Source organism: Penicillium robsamsonii (assembly GCF_028829455.1).
Source record: "Penicillium robsamsonii strain IBT 29466 chromosome Unknown utg000003l_segment0_segment0, whole genome shotgun sequence".
Lineage (NCBI taxonomy): Eukaryota > Fungi > Ascomycota > Eurotiomycetes > Eurotiales > Aspergillaceae > Penicillium > Penicillium robsamsonii.
Window position 1 is genome coordinate 4,264,412 of NW_026643221.1, and position 15,294 is coordinate 4,279,705.

General features: G+C 47.2%; 7 protein-coding genes across 7 annotated transcripts; 4 read left to right on the forward strand and 3 right to left on the reverse strand.

Annotated features, from left to right (window-relative positions):
* Positions 1-1,245: 1,245 nt before the first annotated feature.
* On the reverse strand, positions 1,246-1,555 carry N7447_006350 (uncharacterized protein; the record flags this gene model as incomplete). Its single annotated transcript, XM_057230612.1, has 2 exons — positions 1,246-1,363; positions 1,422-1,555. 2 exons carry the CDS (start codon positions 1,553-1,555, stop codon positions 1,246-1,248), a joined length of 252 nt encoding a protein of 83 aa, XP_057085702.1.
* A 1,086-nt stretch (positions 1,556-2,641) lies between these two features.
* On the forward strand, positions 2,642-3,300 carry N7447_006351 (uncharacterized protein; the record flags this gene model as incomplete). Its single annotated transcript, XM_057230613.1, has 3 exons — positions 2,642-2,854; positions 2,910-2,935; positions 3,009-3,300. The coding sequence occupies 3 exons, from the start codon at positions 2,642-2,644 to the stop codon at positions 3,298-3,300; spliced, it is 531 nt and encodes a 176-aa protein (XP_057085703.1).
* A 102-nt stretch (positions 3,301-3,402) lies between these two features.
* On the forward strand, positions 3,403-5,535 carry N7447_006352 (potassium transporter 19; the record flags this gene model as incomplete). The annotated part of the gene is made up of 7 exons (XM_057230614.1): positions 3,403-3,505; positions 3,527-3,572; positions 3,627-3,795; positions 3,863-4,029; positions 4,292-4,355; positions 4,404-4,550; positions 4,603-5,535. 7 exons carry the CDS (start codon positions 3,403-3,405, stop codon positions 5,533-5,535), a joined length of 1,629 nt encoding a protein of 542 aa, XP_057085704.1.
* A 341-nt stretch (positions 5,536-5,876) lies between these two features.
* On the forward strand, positions 5,877-7,716 carry N7447_006353 (nitrogen permease regulating protein NPR2; the record flags this gene model as incomplete). The annotated part of the gene is made up of 4 exons (XM_057230615.1): positions 5,877-5,919; positions 5,982-6,410; positions 6,463-6,599; positions 6,658-7,716. The coding sequence occupies 4 exons, from the start codon at positions 5,877-5,879 to the stop codon at positions 7,714-7,716; spliced, it is 1,668 nt and encodes a 555-aa protein (XP_057085705.1).
* Positions 7,717-8,191: 475 nt separating this feature from the next.
* N7447_006354 (histone acetyltransferase NGG1) lies at positions 8,192-9,432 on the reverse strand (the record flags this gene model as incomplete). The annotated part of the gene is made up of 2 exons (XM_057230616.1): positions 8,192-9,175; positions 9,226-9,432. 2 exons carry the CDS (start codon positions 9,430-9,432, stop codon positions 8,192-8,194), a joined length of 1,191 nt encoding a protein of 396 aa, XP_057085706.1.
* Positions 9,433-9,479: 47 nt separating this feature from the next.
* N7447_006355 (Histone acetyltransferases subunit 3) lies at positions 9,480-10,329 on the reverse strand (the record flags this gene model as incomplete). Its single annotated transcript, XM_057230617.1, has 2 exons — positions 9,480-9,691; positions 9,807-10,329. The coding sequence occupies 2 exons, from the start codon at positions 10,327-10,329 to the stop codon at positions 9,480-9,482; spliced, it is 735 nt and encodes a 244-aa protein (XP_057085707.1).
* Positions 10,330-11,494: 1,165 nt separating this feature from the next.
* On the forward strand, positions 11,495-14,858 carry N7447_006356 (60S ribosomal eL15 domain-containing protein; the record flags this gene model as incomplete). The annotated part of the gene is made up of 8 exons (XM_057230618.1): positions 11,495-11,596; positions 11,669-12,209; positions 12,260-12,905; positions 13,470-13,602; positions 13,674-13,760; positions 13,971-14,127; positions 14,217-14,443; positions 14,509-14,858. 8 exons carry the CDS (start codon positions 11,495-11,497, stop codon positions 14,647-14,649), a joined length of 2,034 nt encoding a protein of 677 aa, XP_057085708.1. The 3' UTR covers positions 14,650-14,858.
* Positions 14,859-15,294: the final 436 nt, after the last annotated feature.

Below are 15,294 nucleotides of genomic sequence, written 5' to 3' on the forward strand. Positions count from 1 at the left end.
CTAATACCCTCATATTCCTGTTCCTCATGCGTTGTTGCTTGACTTGTTCATTCTTTTCGTTATTTCCTTTGCCGGGGATATTCATATTCAAGTGGTAATCGGGGGATTTGCAGCAAACGGCAAAAGTCATTCCAATTCGTTCAGAAATACATCTATGAAATATCACATGTTCATGATCGTCCAATAGATGGGTGTAGAACTCGAGATGCAAGCTTGATATCAATCATAATTTAGACCGTTTTTCTGCATCGGCAAGAACCCACTGCCACTGTATTGTTTCACGAGAAGAATATAGGCGCCATCTGGATGTGCTCGCACACAAAACGATTCATAGACCCGGTGCCTCGTGCTCACTGCAACGAATTCACCCTTGTTATTATGCCCGATAAAGGTGCCAGAAAGCACGTTTTGAAATCCCAGCAATATCTCAATCGATTCGATGCACGACCAATAAATACCATGCCCATGCCCACCGTGTTCAGGCAGAAGGCCTAAAATACCCCCTTGAAGCCCAATGACAAGGCTTGTGCGAGGGTCGCGGATGATGAATGTTCTTCCTTTCCAAGGACAATTCCTAGAGCGGATCTCACTCAGGTGCCTCCAAAAACCGAGTGTTGATTCATCGCAACCAGATCTGATGGAGAAGAGCTCTCCGATGGTTTAATCTTCAATGATGGCTCTTCGGGATGGGAAAACTTAGTTTCCCGAAGTAGCCTGTCCAGAGTGAACGAAGATCTCTTCCCGTGTGCGGATTTATGGCTGGATATTTGGATTTCGGCCGTCGTTGCTCACCACAATGATGTACGAGGTTTCGCCATTGATCGTCCGACCCACTAAGGCAACCAAAGCAGGACAATCCAGATCTTTGTCTGCACTTTAACGGTTGCATATTCCACTAAACAGCTCTTTGACATCTTCACATGATGACGATGAAAACATTTTGATGGTCTCGACAATATTTGTCCTGCGCTGGACACTCCAACGCCTTCCGCTTCCTTTTCTGCACTTACACCAACGCGGGACAAAACTCTAGCAGGAAGAATTTGGCTCAATGTGCTACCTAAGTGGCAAGATGAACTAATATGACACATAGCAGGTGGCACCTTCTAATCATTCATTAGTTAAGACAGGGAAAGGTAAGTTCCTAGTATACTGTCTACTACATTTGTGTTGCATTTCAAACAAGGGATCATTTCAGATTTATGGGTTTGTTCCTGAGCTGCAGCCTCAACAAATATCAATAGTTCATTGCTTCTCCTTTTCCGTTCCTCTATTCAGCAGTTGATCTTTCAGCTTTTCTATTGTGTTCCCAGATTCGGTGGAAACGTTATCCAGTCGTTTGGAAAAGGCTTGGTCCGAAGATCTGGTGAACTCGTCAGATATCCAAGGATTCCAATATTCAAAGAAATCTGTTTACTCACGTTTCGGTCCATGAATTTTCGTAGTCTGCACGAATTTCTCTATCCGCTTCTTCCTTGTCCACAAGATCTTGAAGATCTTTAGGGAGAGGACTCGAAGTTGTCTCTTTGTTCTTGTCCTTACCAAGCTCATTCATGATTTTCCAATACCTGAGGATTCTATTCCGAGTTCAACTTTGTGAGGAGGCAAGGGATATAGCCAACATTTCCAAGGTCCGGTTGTGGCGATGTATAAGCGGTCTCTTCGTGGTTCTTTACGTCACTCAACATCGAAAACCCGGATTACCACCCTCATTGTCAATTACGAGGCTGTCTTTTTCCAATTGAAGTTCTGTTTTCAATATGAACTGAGCGTAACGGAGCAATAAGCCCATCTGCGGAGCTGTTAAGCAAGCTTATTTTCATCGAGCCTTGATGAAGATAACTGCAGAGAGATAACCCAGATGAACTTTGAGAATATTAAGGCTACCCAAGTATATGTATACATATGATTGATTCTGATTGGCCTTGGCTACAAGGCAAATGCACAGTGCTATTTGATTGCTGCTCGGCGAAAGTCCCACGAGTAGTAGTAATAGGTTTCGTTTTGGCGAGGCCTAATGTTGACCTCGGTACATTGTGTAGTGTATTCCTTAATCAGCGTAGCAGCTGTCGATTGTTAAAGCATTTGAGTAAGACTCAAATCGATTCGTATCATAGATAGCATCTTAATAATAGAAATGACTATGCTCACTCCATAACTTTTGAGTGAAGAGTCGTAGTGTCAGCCTCATTCTTTCCCCATGGTTGTGGAGGAAATAATTGCCTCATATATTCCTAAATGTAAAACCCCCGATTCCATGCAAGTTCACACCCTATGAAAGTGCACCATACTTCTTATCTGTCGGCATAGTTAAATTTGTTTCTGTAATGAGTGTGGTTTAATCTGGTTTAGTCGCTCTCAAGGACAGGCATTGTATATGCGGCATTTTTCTTGGAACCTCTTATTCGTGTCTCCTTAATCGCACATTTTAGTCAAATTTCACCATCTAATTGGCTCATTTCCACGTGTATTTTGACATGCATTGCTATAGGATTGGAACAAAGATAAGAAATCACAGTCGTGAATATCAAAAGAGCAACTGGTAGATCATAAAAACTGTGTTGCCCCCGTCTAACTTACACCTACCTTACCAGGAGTTGAGTTATCATAATCAGAATATCGGACTATAGAAAGACCAGTTATGTCGACTAGTACCGATGATGAATCGTCAGAGGATCGCATGATGAATATCCAACCCTCGTCTAGTGCAGGAGGTGTCTTTTCTTCTCGTGTGCCCCCATGCAGGGCTCCTATAGGTGGAAACAAGACTATAGAGCCCAAGGAAATGGACTTGGAGGTCGCATCCATCTCGGACGTGCCTGAGATGGAGGAAAGGGACTTCCACAGCAAGCAGGTAAGCAGGAATTACCTTTCTTCCGTCACCATTGAATGTACTGATTGTCAAAAAGGTATTCAAAGGCTGGACACTGGCGTTGTAAGTGGCTCGATTCCAGAGGTCACTCAGAGAGGTATTCTTCAATACTTACTCGAGGTTTCATCATTTATAGGCTCGCATATCAATCACTCGGCGTCATCTATGGCGACATTGGGACAAGCCCTTTGTATGTCTTCTCGTCTACTTTCAGCAGTGAACCAAGCTATGACGATATCCTCGGAGCCGTGTCGTTCATCATCTGGGCTCTCACCATTATGGTCACCATCAAATATGTTTGCATAATACTCTATGCAGATGATGAGGGCGAAGGAGGGACATTTGCTGTATACTCCCTCCTGTCACGATATGCAAGTGCTACACCAACCTCGCTTGACCTTTCACAGATATGCTCATATTATGCTTAGGCTAAACTCGTCCGACACGACCCTCGCCACACAAATCTCGTGAAAATGCAACGATACAACACAAACGACTTGAAAAAACCGAATTTAATGACTCGTAATATCATGGAGCGAAGTTCGTTCATCAAATGGACACTCAAAATTGTCGGCGCATTTGGCGTTTCACTCATTCTCGCAGGCAAGCGCCATCACCAGGATTTCCATTCAAGTCACTAATGATTGTTTTCAGACGGAGTATTGACCCCTGCACAGTCTATTCTTGGGGCAATTCAAGGGTAAGCTTGGCTTAGGTATAATATAGTACATCAACACAAGTTAAGATTATCTAGGATTACCGTCGTGAACCCGAATATCTCTTCCTCCACCGTCGTCGGTGTATCATGTGCAATCCTCGTATTCGTTTTCATTATCCAGCCCTTTGGAACTAGCAAAATTGCGACCACCTTTGCTCCAATTGTTATACTATGGATGGTTTTCAATCTGTCGTTCGGGATCTATGTAAGTTGGAAGCAAATGAAATTGGAATTCCAAGAGGAGCAATACTTATCTATTATTTCTATCCTAGAACCTGGTCCATTATGATGCGTCCATACTCAAAGCATTCTCTCCCTACTTCGCGGGCTCGTTCTTGATGCGAAATGGGAAAGACGGATGGCTGCAGTTGGGAGGAATCTTGCTCGCCTTCACCGGTGTTGAAACATTGTTTGCGGACCTGGGAGCATTTAGCCAACGGTATGCTTACAAGGTTGTGAAGACTAACAATGCTCATGGTCACTGACAATTGGTGCAGGGCAATTCGAATCTCTTGGCTCTTTTTCGTCTATCCGTGTCTTCTAGTGTCGGTTAGTTTCCTGATTTGACCTACTGGTCAGAAACAAATATTCTAACTACACCCCCCCTAGTATATTGGCCAAGGCGCTTATATCAGTCGGGTGCCCAGTGCGTATGCTAATCCGTTTTATCTCTCTTTGCCACCTGGCATGTTATATCCAAGCCTCGTGATCGCAATCCTAGCGTGTATTGTCGCAAGTCAGGCTGTCATCACTGGATCTTTTCAGGTAAGTGAAGAATAGGGTGATTCCGAACTGGTATCTAACTTATTCTAGTTGCTTTCGCAGATCATGAAGTTATCGTACTTCCCTCAGATTCAAACTTACCATACTTCAAAGACTGTCCACGGGCAAGTATACATTCCTCTCGCCAACTGGCTCATGATGATTGGAAGTATCATTGTGACAGCCGTCTACAATAATGTATGTGCTCTAATAACTGCATTTCATATTGATTTCACTGACCTTCCTACAGACCACTGCCCTCGGCGAAGCCTACGGAGCATGTGTTATACTTGTCTCATTCCTCACGACCTGCATGGTGACAGTTGTTGCACTTATTGTGTGGAGGCTGCCCATGTACCTGGTATTGCCTGTGTTCCTGGTTTTCGCGCTCTGGGATGGCATGTTCCTCTCGGCTGCCTTAAGCAAAGTTCCACACGGCGCATGGTTCACGCTGATGCTAGCTGCTGTTTTGACCTGCATTTTTGTCCTCTGGCGGTATGGAAAGGAGGAGCAGTGGAAAGCAGAAGAGTCCGATAATACACCTTTATCCCGGACGACCGTACTGAGAGAAAACAAACTTCTCCTTCAGAATGGTTCAGAGAATTCTGCCCTTACCCCGATCAGCGGTCTGGGGATATTTTTCGACAAATCCGGCATGTCGAATAACACGCCAAATGTTTTCCTTCACTTCATCCAAAAGTTCAGCGCTGCACCTGAGGTGTCCGTTTTCCTTCACCTGCGATCTTTGTCCGTGCCCACAATCGCTCCAGAAGAACGGTATTCGGTCAATCGCTGCTACACATACGGCGTTAATCAGAGCAAGCAAGCCATACCTAATTGCTATAGGCTGATCGTCCGCCATGGATATACTGATGAAATAGTCACGCCTGACCTTGGGATATTAGTTCACGATCTAGTTCGTGGCTATCTAACCGCCCAGGATAATTCCAAATCACCAAAGAGTGATAAGGAGGAACTGGATGCGCTTGATCGGGCGTGGAATTCTCAGGTGATTTATATTGTCGGGAAAGAACAATTAAAGATTCCGGCCGAGACGAACATCCTTCGTCGACTCTTCCTCTGGGCATTCTTGTGGATGCGAGATGCTAGCCGAACCAAAATTCAACACTTGAATGTTGAAACGGACAGGGTGGTGGAGGTTGGCTTTGTGAAGAAAATGTAAATCATGTTCTAGTGGCTTTTCAGACAATATTGTTGAATCCAGGAGAGTTGGTAGACAACCTGGAAATTATATACGTGCACGTGAGCTTAACTTCAACAGGGCTCGGCCAATCAGACACAATGTATATAGTCTAACCTAATTTGGAATAGTCAGGAATATTGATTTCGATAAGCTCTCCGCTCCGAGGTCCGCTCCGCAACTGATCTGCCATGAACAGGCACATGAACATGAACATGAACCTCATTTCAGCTCTATTTTAGATTGAAGTTGGCCGATAGACTGTGCTGCCACACACTGCTCCAAACACCACACACTGCTCCAAACAATACAGCGTCTCCACCATGATCAAAGCAATCTTCTACAGTAAATTCGACACAATAGAGGGTAAGGAAGGACCTTCAATACCATGATAGACCTTCAATTCGATACTGACTACTGTTATGCAGGTCCTAAAGTCGTCCATCAGGTCCCCGACGGAGCTATCGTACCCACCCCCACCGCGCCCTCACAACCACCCTTCCTCACATTCTCCGATGTCTCCTTCTTCGTGATCCCCCGCCAGGAGCTCTGTGGGAACCTGTTGCAGGTCTGCACAAACGGATATCGTATCCTGGGTTACCCAATTTGCATGAAGTCAGTGCGGTATGACCGCAACGAATTCATCTTCAACTTCTGCATAGTCCTGGCCGAGGAAGACGACTTCAGCACGTATAAGAGCGTGGTGCAAAAGCTAGCAGACCTAATGCATGGTTTGGAAGAGCAGAATGGTTTCTTGTCCCGCGATTTCTCGAAAAGTGGTGAGGGGAAAGTGCATAGTCTCTGTGAGATGTTGATGGAGGACTTGAACAATTATTGCGAGTGCATGATTCCCATCGGTATGTCAATGGACCCGCTTAGCATGAATCCTCTACTAACTTTCCTATCCAGACGAATTAAACACTCTGAACATCAAGCTTTTCCCAATATATCCCTCTCCCCCAACCGTCAAGGCCTGGCAAGTGCCGCTCTTCACGTTGCGATACCAAGCCTTCATGGATGAGAATTGGGACTTGACCATGCAAAGGGTATGTGAAAGATGACATTACATCTATGGCTAGAAACACAACAGCTAAATCCTGTCAGATCGTACCACATATCAACGGCGTCAATAGCGTTCGTATCATCTCCGTCCTAGCCGACACAGACTTCTCCCTCACCTGCCGTGCCCTCCGACACCTCCTCTACTACGGCTGCCTATTTATCCTCGACATATTCTCCTTCTCCGCCATCTACGCTCCAACCGCCCAACTCACCGCAACAATAGCCTCCGACGAAGCCATGCAACTAGAATGTGCCCGCTACGTAAACCTCCGCTTCGCACCACACCCACCAATCGGTCCAGACTCCCCTCTCCCCGCAACCCTAGTCAGATCCCCAAGCGCCAACGGTAGCACAAACGGTAGCCCAGGAATAGCTCCCCTCTCCAGCTCCCTCACCACGAACCCAGCACCAAGCCTTACACGTGAGGAATCCCGCTTTGATGCCGAAGAAATCTGGCCCCTCCTAGGCCCCGAAGAAAACCCCTCCACCTCCACCACCACAACATCCGCAACCGCATTCCATAAACCAGCGATCGTCGATGGCGTCGGTCTAGTCGAGCTCTACGCAAGTCTGAAACAAGGCCAGAGCGTCAAGCAATGGTACGCAGCGCACAGCCGCGCCCTAGCAAACATCGACATCCGCCGCTTTATCACCTTCGGCGTGATAAAGGGCTTCTTGTATCGCGTACACAAGTACGCATGCGCAACGAGCCAACCTGCGCCCCCGCCGCGCGCGTCCTCGTTCACGCCGACGGGTCTCTCGTCGCACGCGACTACGGGAACTAATACCCCATATGCGTTCTCGAGTGTTTCAGAGGATGCGCCTATCTCGGCGGCTATGAGGGGAGAGTCTACTCGTGAGCGGGCTGGGTCCGGGTCGTTGATGAGTGGGAGTCGGAATGGGAATGGGAACAGGAGTGGAGGGGCGCCGTCGGCGTTTTGGGAGGAAGATGAGGAGATTGTTGGGGATGAAGCTCTTGGGAAGTATCTTGATGGTACGCATTGCTTTGATCAGGTTTGTACGGAGTTGGAGATGAGTGAGAGGGAGTTGACGGCTAGGCTAAAGAGGTATCCTTGGGAGGTATTAATTCTTCATAGATGATTTGGTAGATTTCTTTTTTGTTTTTGGATTGTTGGAATTGATCGATACCCTAGTTTTTTTTATCATTTTGGCGTTGACGTGGTTGGAAATATATATTGAGGTGCTACATGTACCACTGAAAATTTGAAAATCGAAGATTGGAGAATTTGGTTTCATTGTAAGCTTACAGCTCAGAGGTTAAGAATAAGTATACACAGACATAGTCACACCTAATTATGTAGCTAGAGGCACGTGGAAACGATCCAGTGTGTATCTTCAAGCGGCCTGCATAGCCACGCCAGAGGGTTCAACATTTGATGGGTGAACAGAAAAAAAAAAGAGGTATCCGCTAACGCCACGCCAGTCCATCATGCATTCGTATCGTATCGTGCGGGAAATAAATCAAAAACAAGGTTGAGGTGGCTCAGAGGCAGCCAAAGGACAGAGGACGTGTCGAGTGATAGAAACTCGGAAGAGAGCGGAGAGGACGGAGAATTTATTCCTCGTCCCAATTCTCAAGCTCGGCTTTCTCGTATTCAGCCATAACCTCTGAGTCGAAGATCGATTCTCCCTCGGAGGGAATGGTAGTCTTAATGTCGTCAAAGATAGGCAGGAATGCCTCGTTCCAACGACGACGACGGTCCATGACGATCTTTGCTGCGTCTCCGACGGCAGGACGGGAAACTCCCGCAGCACCAGCGACGTGGCTGCCACCGCCTGCACCACCAGGACGGTGCTTGGGCTGAGCGCCTTTCTTGCTCTTGCCCATAGTGCGGGTGCGCTTGAGATAGGCCTGTTGGACCTGAGAGTCGAGGTCGTCTTGGATGGTAGTAAACTCAAGCATGGCCATGTGCTCCTGGGCAATCTTCAGAATGCGAGCTTTGCGCGCATTGTTGGTGACGATTTGCTTCTTGAGCTCGCTTTGGAGTAGGCGGAGTCGTTCAGCAACTTCATCATCGTAGTGAGCGTCGTAGTCTGGGTTATCATCTGCACCGAGGAAACCGATGAATCGTAGTTCGGCCTTGGCGCGTTCATCCAGTTGGGCATGATCCAGCTTTGCGACCGAAGTTTTGAAGTCGTTTGGGTCTGCGTCGCGGAAGGTGGTTGCAGCCGGGAGAGGCTTGGTTTCACTCTTGTTCTCCTTCTCAACAGTGGGTTGATCGATGTCCATTGCGTCTCCACCCAATCCACTCACACTACCAGTATCTCCATTTGCGGTTGGGTTGGAATCTTCGGGTAAGGTACGGTGCTCGTAACGCAGGAGAGAGCAGAGTCGGCTGAGGAGAGGTCCAACCGAGATTTCGTTGGTCTCGGCTTTATCGTCAGTCAGCTGTTCAATACTGCCACGGCCTTGATTCAAAGGCAGCTGGTCCTTGTCGTCTTGACTCGAGTCATAGGACACTCCATCCTCCTCCGCCCAAATTTGACGATAGCTTTTCTTTCCGCGACGGGGCATGATGAATGGGGTAGTACGATCACCCTGTGATAGGTCAGCTTATGTTGACATAAAAGTAGCTGCAATTGACCCACCCTTTCTTTCAACCAGGCAATGTCCTCCTCGGTAAGAGGCCGGACGTAAGGTTCAATGTAAGTCTGGAAAGTATTCGCGCTGACTTGGTTGGAAGGTTTGGCGTTGCTGAAGTCCTTGTCAGGAGCTACACCAGCTGCCATGTGGGCAAGATCGGTCTTAGGGAAGTGGGCAACGCTGTAAATCTCTTTCTTCTCATCGTCCGTCATGCCTGGGAGAACATCTCGAATGTTGTAAATGGTCGGGTCATCAAACTTCAGCGGGTTTTCGCCAAAGACTTGGATTTGAGGAATTGCAGGCTGGGGCTCAGGTTGGTGGGAATCAGAACTGGTTTCAGACCCGGGGGTCCCGGGGGAGGGCCGTCGCCAGCAGTGGTCGTGCCGTTGGGGGACATCATCGATGGAGGTGAAAGCGAGGAGCTTTCATCCGATATCGCATTCTTGGAGTTTTTCGATGCTGGAGAAGCCGCTTCTGATGGTTAGTGAAGGTTGAACGGTGGGGGAAAATGAAAGAAGATCAGAGTTGTGGAGATGGGTCCATAAAAACAAAGAGTGGGAAGAAAGCGCCGAGTTGGATCTCTTACCTCCTTCAACCTTAGTCTCAGCTCCATCCTGACGGGCTACCTCATGTGCGCCATGATTTAATGGCCGCTCCTCCTTTCCACTTGGGCGCTCTTTCCGCTTCTTCAGCTTCCCACCCTTATGAATATCGTCATCCTCTTCGGTTTCACGTTTCAACTTGGAGCGATCTCGAACTTCACGATCAAGCTCTTGATCTTCCACTTCTTTGCGTTTTTGAGACATCTCGCGCATTCCAGCATTGCAAACCTCGCCCCGAATATCGGCCATGTCACTAAGACCCTTCAGGTGCTCCACCAATGTCTCAAGTGTTTTCGAATCTGGAATGTTCTGCGCGGATACCAGATCCAACACATCGGAGTACTGGGTACTAGCCAAGTCAATGTGTTTGGTGACATCGTTCTCCAAGTAGCTTTGGATGGGCAGTGATGGGATAGTGGGAGCACTAGCGCTGGACGGGGTGGTATTGCGGCTACGCGACTGGCGTGCATCGCGGCCTTTGCCTTTGCCTTTGTATGCGGACGGCATGGTATTTCTTCAGACCGATAATCGGATGAAGGGTAAAGAAGGGATGGAATGATTAAGACACCAAAGAAAGTATCAACGAAAAGAGAGATTGGTCGACAGAGAGGATCCTAGGAGGTGTGGATGGGACTAGACAGACACATGCTGTCGTTGGTCACTGAGAACGAAGAAGAATGAAAGGAGGTTGGATATCCCCTAAAGTGCCTGATCATGAGCTAATGCAGATACAGAGCAAGAGATCCCCTCAAAAACAGATGAATTATAACTTTCCTGAAGGTGAATGATGGTTGTCGGTCGGCCAGAGATATCCACGTGATGGCGATACGATATGACTATCATCACGTGCACCATCTTCAATTATCGGTTCCTGAACACTGGGGAATTGAATATCTATTCCCAGTGCCTGGGTATGTGCAGGCTTTGAGATGATTCAATTGTTATTCTGCACTATATAACGCACTATACACCTCGCCCCTCACCAGATGACGGCTGACACATGGCCTCCGGGAAATGTTGACACACATCTATCTTGCTCTGACATTCTGCGGAGAGAAAACCCCAATGTCGGCTACTCCGACCGCATTCTGAGGGATGAGCATCAGAAAGTAATATAGAGCTTTTGTGAATTGCAAGCGTTGAAGAATTACTATTTATAACACAACCTCGCTAAATCCCCATGCCAAGTGCAAAAGCTTGAAAAAGTTGTTTGTTGATGATCATCTCCACAAACGGTCTACCGCGAACGGCCATGTTTAGCGAAGTATACAATGTAGGCCATGCCCTCGGTCATTTTTACTTGTTTACTCGTTCACGGATATTTCTTCGAAATGTGAAACTCAGTGTAATTTAGCCAAGATATTTTGCCTCTTGCCTCGTGGTTGGAACCAGGCTTATTCTACATTCTTGTGACGGTCCCGATTGACTCTCGCATTCTTCCACCCTAGAGCTCTAATTAGGAGGATGTATGGGATGCTTCAAGGCTGAGTATCGTCTCAAATGACATTGCCTAAAATAATAGTAGTTGCCATTTTCAAACTATTTCATATTCAACTTGTTTCCCTTACTAGTATGCACACACCTTCCTCACTGGTCTTCACCATCTAGACTCCAGTATATTTTTTACTTGAAATTAATCTTCACTATTCACTTGAACACAATATCAAGCATCATGCCAGCTGCTACCATGTCTACGAGAAATGACTCGGCCGGTAAAGTGGCTACACTTTGGGTAGGTGAAGGGCAAGCTTCGAATTCTACCTCCTCAGTCGAAGTAAGTATACCTTCTTCATTCAGAATTTGACAACAGCCCCCCGGGCTGATCCTAACTCGCCTAATTGTAAAGGATAATGTCGCCTATCGGTTTGTTCTCGATCGCAAGGTTCAAACGATATCAAGCAACAGCATTCCCGAGGACGGATTAGTATCTGGCCTCCTCTTTGTACCCAGTCTGGAGCCGCATGATCCGTGCTATGACATTACCGCCTCGTCTGTGCCGCAAAATGTGACCCGCTATGAAGATGTGTCAGACTTTGGATACTCCTTAGTTGGCCTTGCTCCATGGGTAACCGCCGAATGTTCGCTATCGTTCCTCTCTGCCGCCCAAAAGGTCGACACGCATGCTATGATCTTTTTTCGGCCGTCAGAGAACGAGACCAGCTTACCACCTGACTCAGACAATTCTCATTGGGCAATCAACGACGGAGATAAATGGAGAATGGACAACAATTACCCAGTGTATGCTATTCCAGGACCAGCTGGAATCTCATTGATCAATGATCTCTCGTGGTATTCAGCTGAGACACTAAATTACAAGCGAGAGGACTTGAGCGAGGATTTTATGATACAGACTAAGACTAGCCGATTGTTTGCTAGGATTGAATCTGGTAGGCCACAAAAATGCGTCACTATCCAAATCTATACTCACATATCGCAGGCGAAGAAACTACACCGGCTACGAGCGTCTGGAGTTTTGTACTTGCAATTGCAGGGACAGTTCTGATACTCAGTATCCTCCTAATCATTGTTTATCGACTTGTCTTGCGCAAGAGACGGGCTCGGCTCCAGAGACGTGTTAATGCAGGTCAAGTCGACATTGAGGCTTTGGCATTGAACCAAATGATTGCCCCCCAAGAGGTGGTTAACAAATTGCCACTTTATACATACTGGGAGATTGTTCCTCCAACAGAAGCAGCTCTTCCACAAGATATTTCATCGGCGAATCCAATACAGCCTGATTCTGGCGACAAGACCAACTCGCTGTTGCTCAACGAAGACAACCATGCCAAAGACGATACTGGAATCCAGAAACCAGAGGCAGCGATGATCAAACATGGACAGAACGATTCTTCCAGAAGCAAATACCGTCTGAGCTACACCCAAACAACTTGTGCTATCTGTCTCGACGATTTCGTTGCTGGGTCATCTACGGTCCGCGAACTACCGTGTGGACACATATTTGACTCAGCTTGCATCGATCCATTCTTAACCCAGAACTGCTGCCTTTGTCCTCTATGCAAGAAGACCGTCTTGCCAGCGGGCTCGTACTATATCTCCGTGACCAATGAAATGGTCGAACAAGAGTATCTTTCGAGGCGCTCTTGAATACAACACATGAGAACGTTCTTGCTTTTATTTCGTGAGTTTTGATATTGGAAGATTATGCATTCTATGCTAGCATGGAGGGGGCGAAAATTATTAGTTGCATTTACTGAGCGTGGTGATTTGATAATGTTAATGCTTTCGTATGATATTTTGATAGCGATTGAGTATCTGGCGAATGTATCTCAAAATCAAACAAGTTGAACAGAAAATTTCCAATTATAGTACAGCCTCTGTCCTTGACGAAGACTTGAAGAAACTGATGGGTTTTAGTATGTCTGTTTTTACTTCTAGCCATTGGTCTACAATATGAACCGCACGATAAATACCTAAGGGAAAATTGTAGGAAAGAATGATACTTGAATAAGTGCCTTTCCATCAATGGCCTTTGATCTTCATTCAATACTGCCCAAGTAAGAAAATGAACAGAACTCACACCAGGGCTCGCCTGATCTATCAGTACGGTGCGTTGGTCAATGCTCACATATTTGCTGCCTGGGGCAGGAACATGAGACTGACACCTGGTATTCAAGGCATTAATTTAGTTCATCCCGTGATTGGCTGCAGTGGGTCAACTCGCTAATCGCTAGCGTCCCACACACAACCTCTGCCTCTAGACGTTTTCCTCCTCGAACTTTTTGCGACAACGACAACCGACGACCTCGTACAGCCGACAAGGTACGTTTGATGATCTTTCATTTAATCCAATCTCAACCGCCAGTGCATTTCTCTGACCTACAACCGTCCAGATGGGTGCCCTCAAGTACGTGGAAGAAATCCAGAAGAAGAAGCAGTCCGATGTGATTCGCTTCCTGCTGCGCGTCCGATGCTGGGAGGTGAGATAAATTCCTTCGCCCCTCGATTGCCTAACATCTCCGCCGAGCGCTCGTGAGCGTTGCCTTAGGATATGCCGTTTTTTTGTGGTATTGCTAGGCGGCTTGAAAAAAGTCATTCGGCGGAAATGATTGTGGCACGCAAGAAGACCCTTTAGGCTTCATGTGTCTTGCTATACACTCGTTGAACTTTGCTGAGAGTGCATAATATAGCTCCGCCAGCTGAACGCCATCCACCGTGCCTCGCGCCCCTCGCGCCCCGATAAGGCCCGTCGTCTCGGTTACAAGGCCAAGCAGGGTTACGTTATCTACCGTGCCCGTGTCCGCCGCGGTGGCCGCAAACGCCCTGTCGCCAAGGGTGCCACTTTCGGTACGAATTTTCCTGTCGAATACAGATCTTCTGGAGATCTGTGGGAGTAAAAGGAATTTTTTTTGACTAATGTGTGATTGTGTGAACAGGCAAGCCCACCAACCACGGTGTCAACCAGCTCAAGTACCAGCGTGCTCTCAAGTCCACCGCTGAGGAGCGTGTTGGCCGCCGCGCTGCTAACTTGCGCGTCCTGAACTCCTACTGGATCAACCAGGACTCCACCTACAAGTACTACGAGGTCATTCTCGTCGACCCCCAGCACAAGGCCATCCGTCGTGATGCCCGCATCAACTGGATCTGTAACTCCGTCCACAAGGTGAGTTTGGCTAAAGATTCGACTGCAATGCTCAAGAACTTTGCTGATAAGATCTTTCTTTTTAGCACCGCGAGTCCCGTGGTCTCACCGCCACTGGCAAGAAGTCCCGTGGTATCAACAAGGGTCACCGCTACAACAACACCAAGGCTGGTCGCCGCCACACCTGGAAGCGCCAGAACACCCAGAGCTACTGGCGTTACCGTTAAGTGCGATAGTGCACTTTCCCAGTGGTTTCGGTTGGAAAATGTTGGTTACGGCATGTGGTCATTTATTGAAGCACTTCTTTCCCAGACAGTGTTCCCCACGCTGGGTTCAACTTTAATGCAGGCCAGCCGGTTCTGTTGTTAGCCAAAAAGCCATCTTGTTCTATTTTCAATTCCCCTATTAACGAAGTATGACTGGTTCAACTCCATGCACTGGTATTGAATATTTCGTAGACTTGGATTGGTGTAATTTCGTACTAATTCTATGGATGTACAAGGGTATGTCTAAAGTGAGATTTGACTGATTTTCATCTCGTGCGGCCCCGGGGGCCAAACCGCCGTTAGATAGTACATAGGGTCCTAGTGGATCGCCCACAGGTAGTCTAGTCTACTTGTGGCTGGAAGCTAATATTTATGGGTTTTGCAAGTTGGTGATCTCTATACCCTAAATGGTGTCTTTGATGAACGATTATGGGGATAGGCGTTGTCCCACAAAAACTAGATCGGTCGCCTGCGATTTCAGGCGGCTAATCCATAAATAGAAACCATGGGCCTGAGGCATGAATCACTTCCTACCCCCGGCCGCTTTCCCAATCCGTCTACAATATGAAATGCAGCAGCTGTAACGATCCATCATCTTCTATTGGA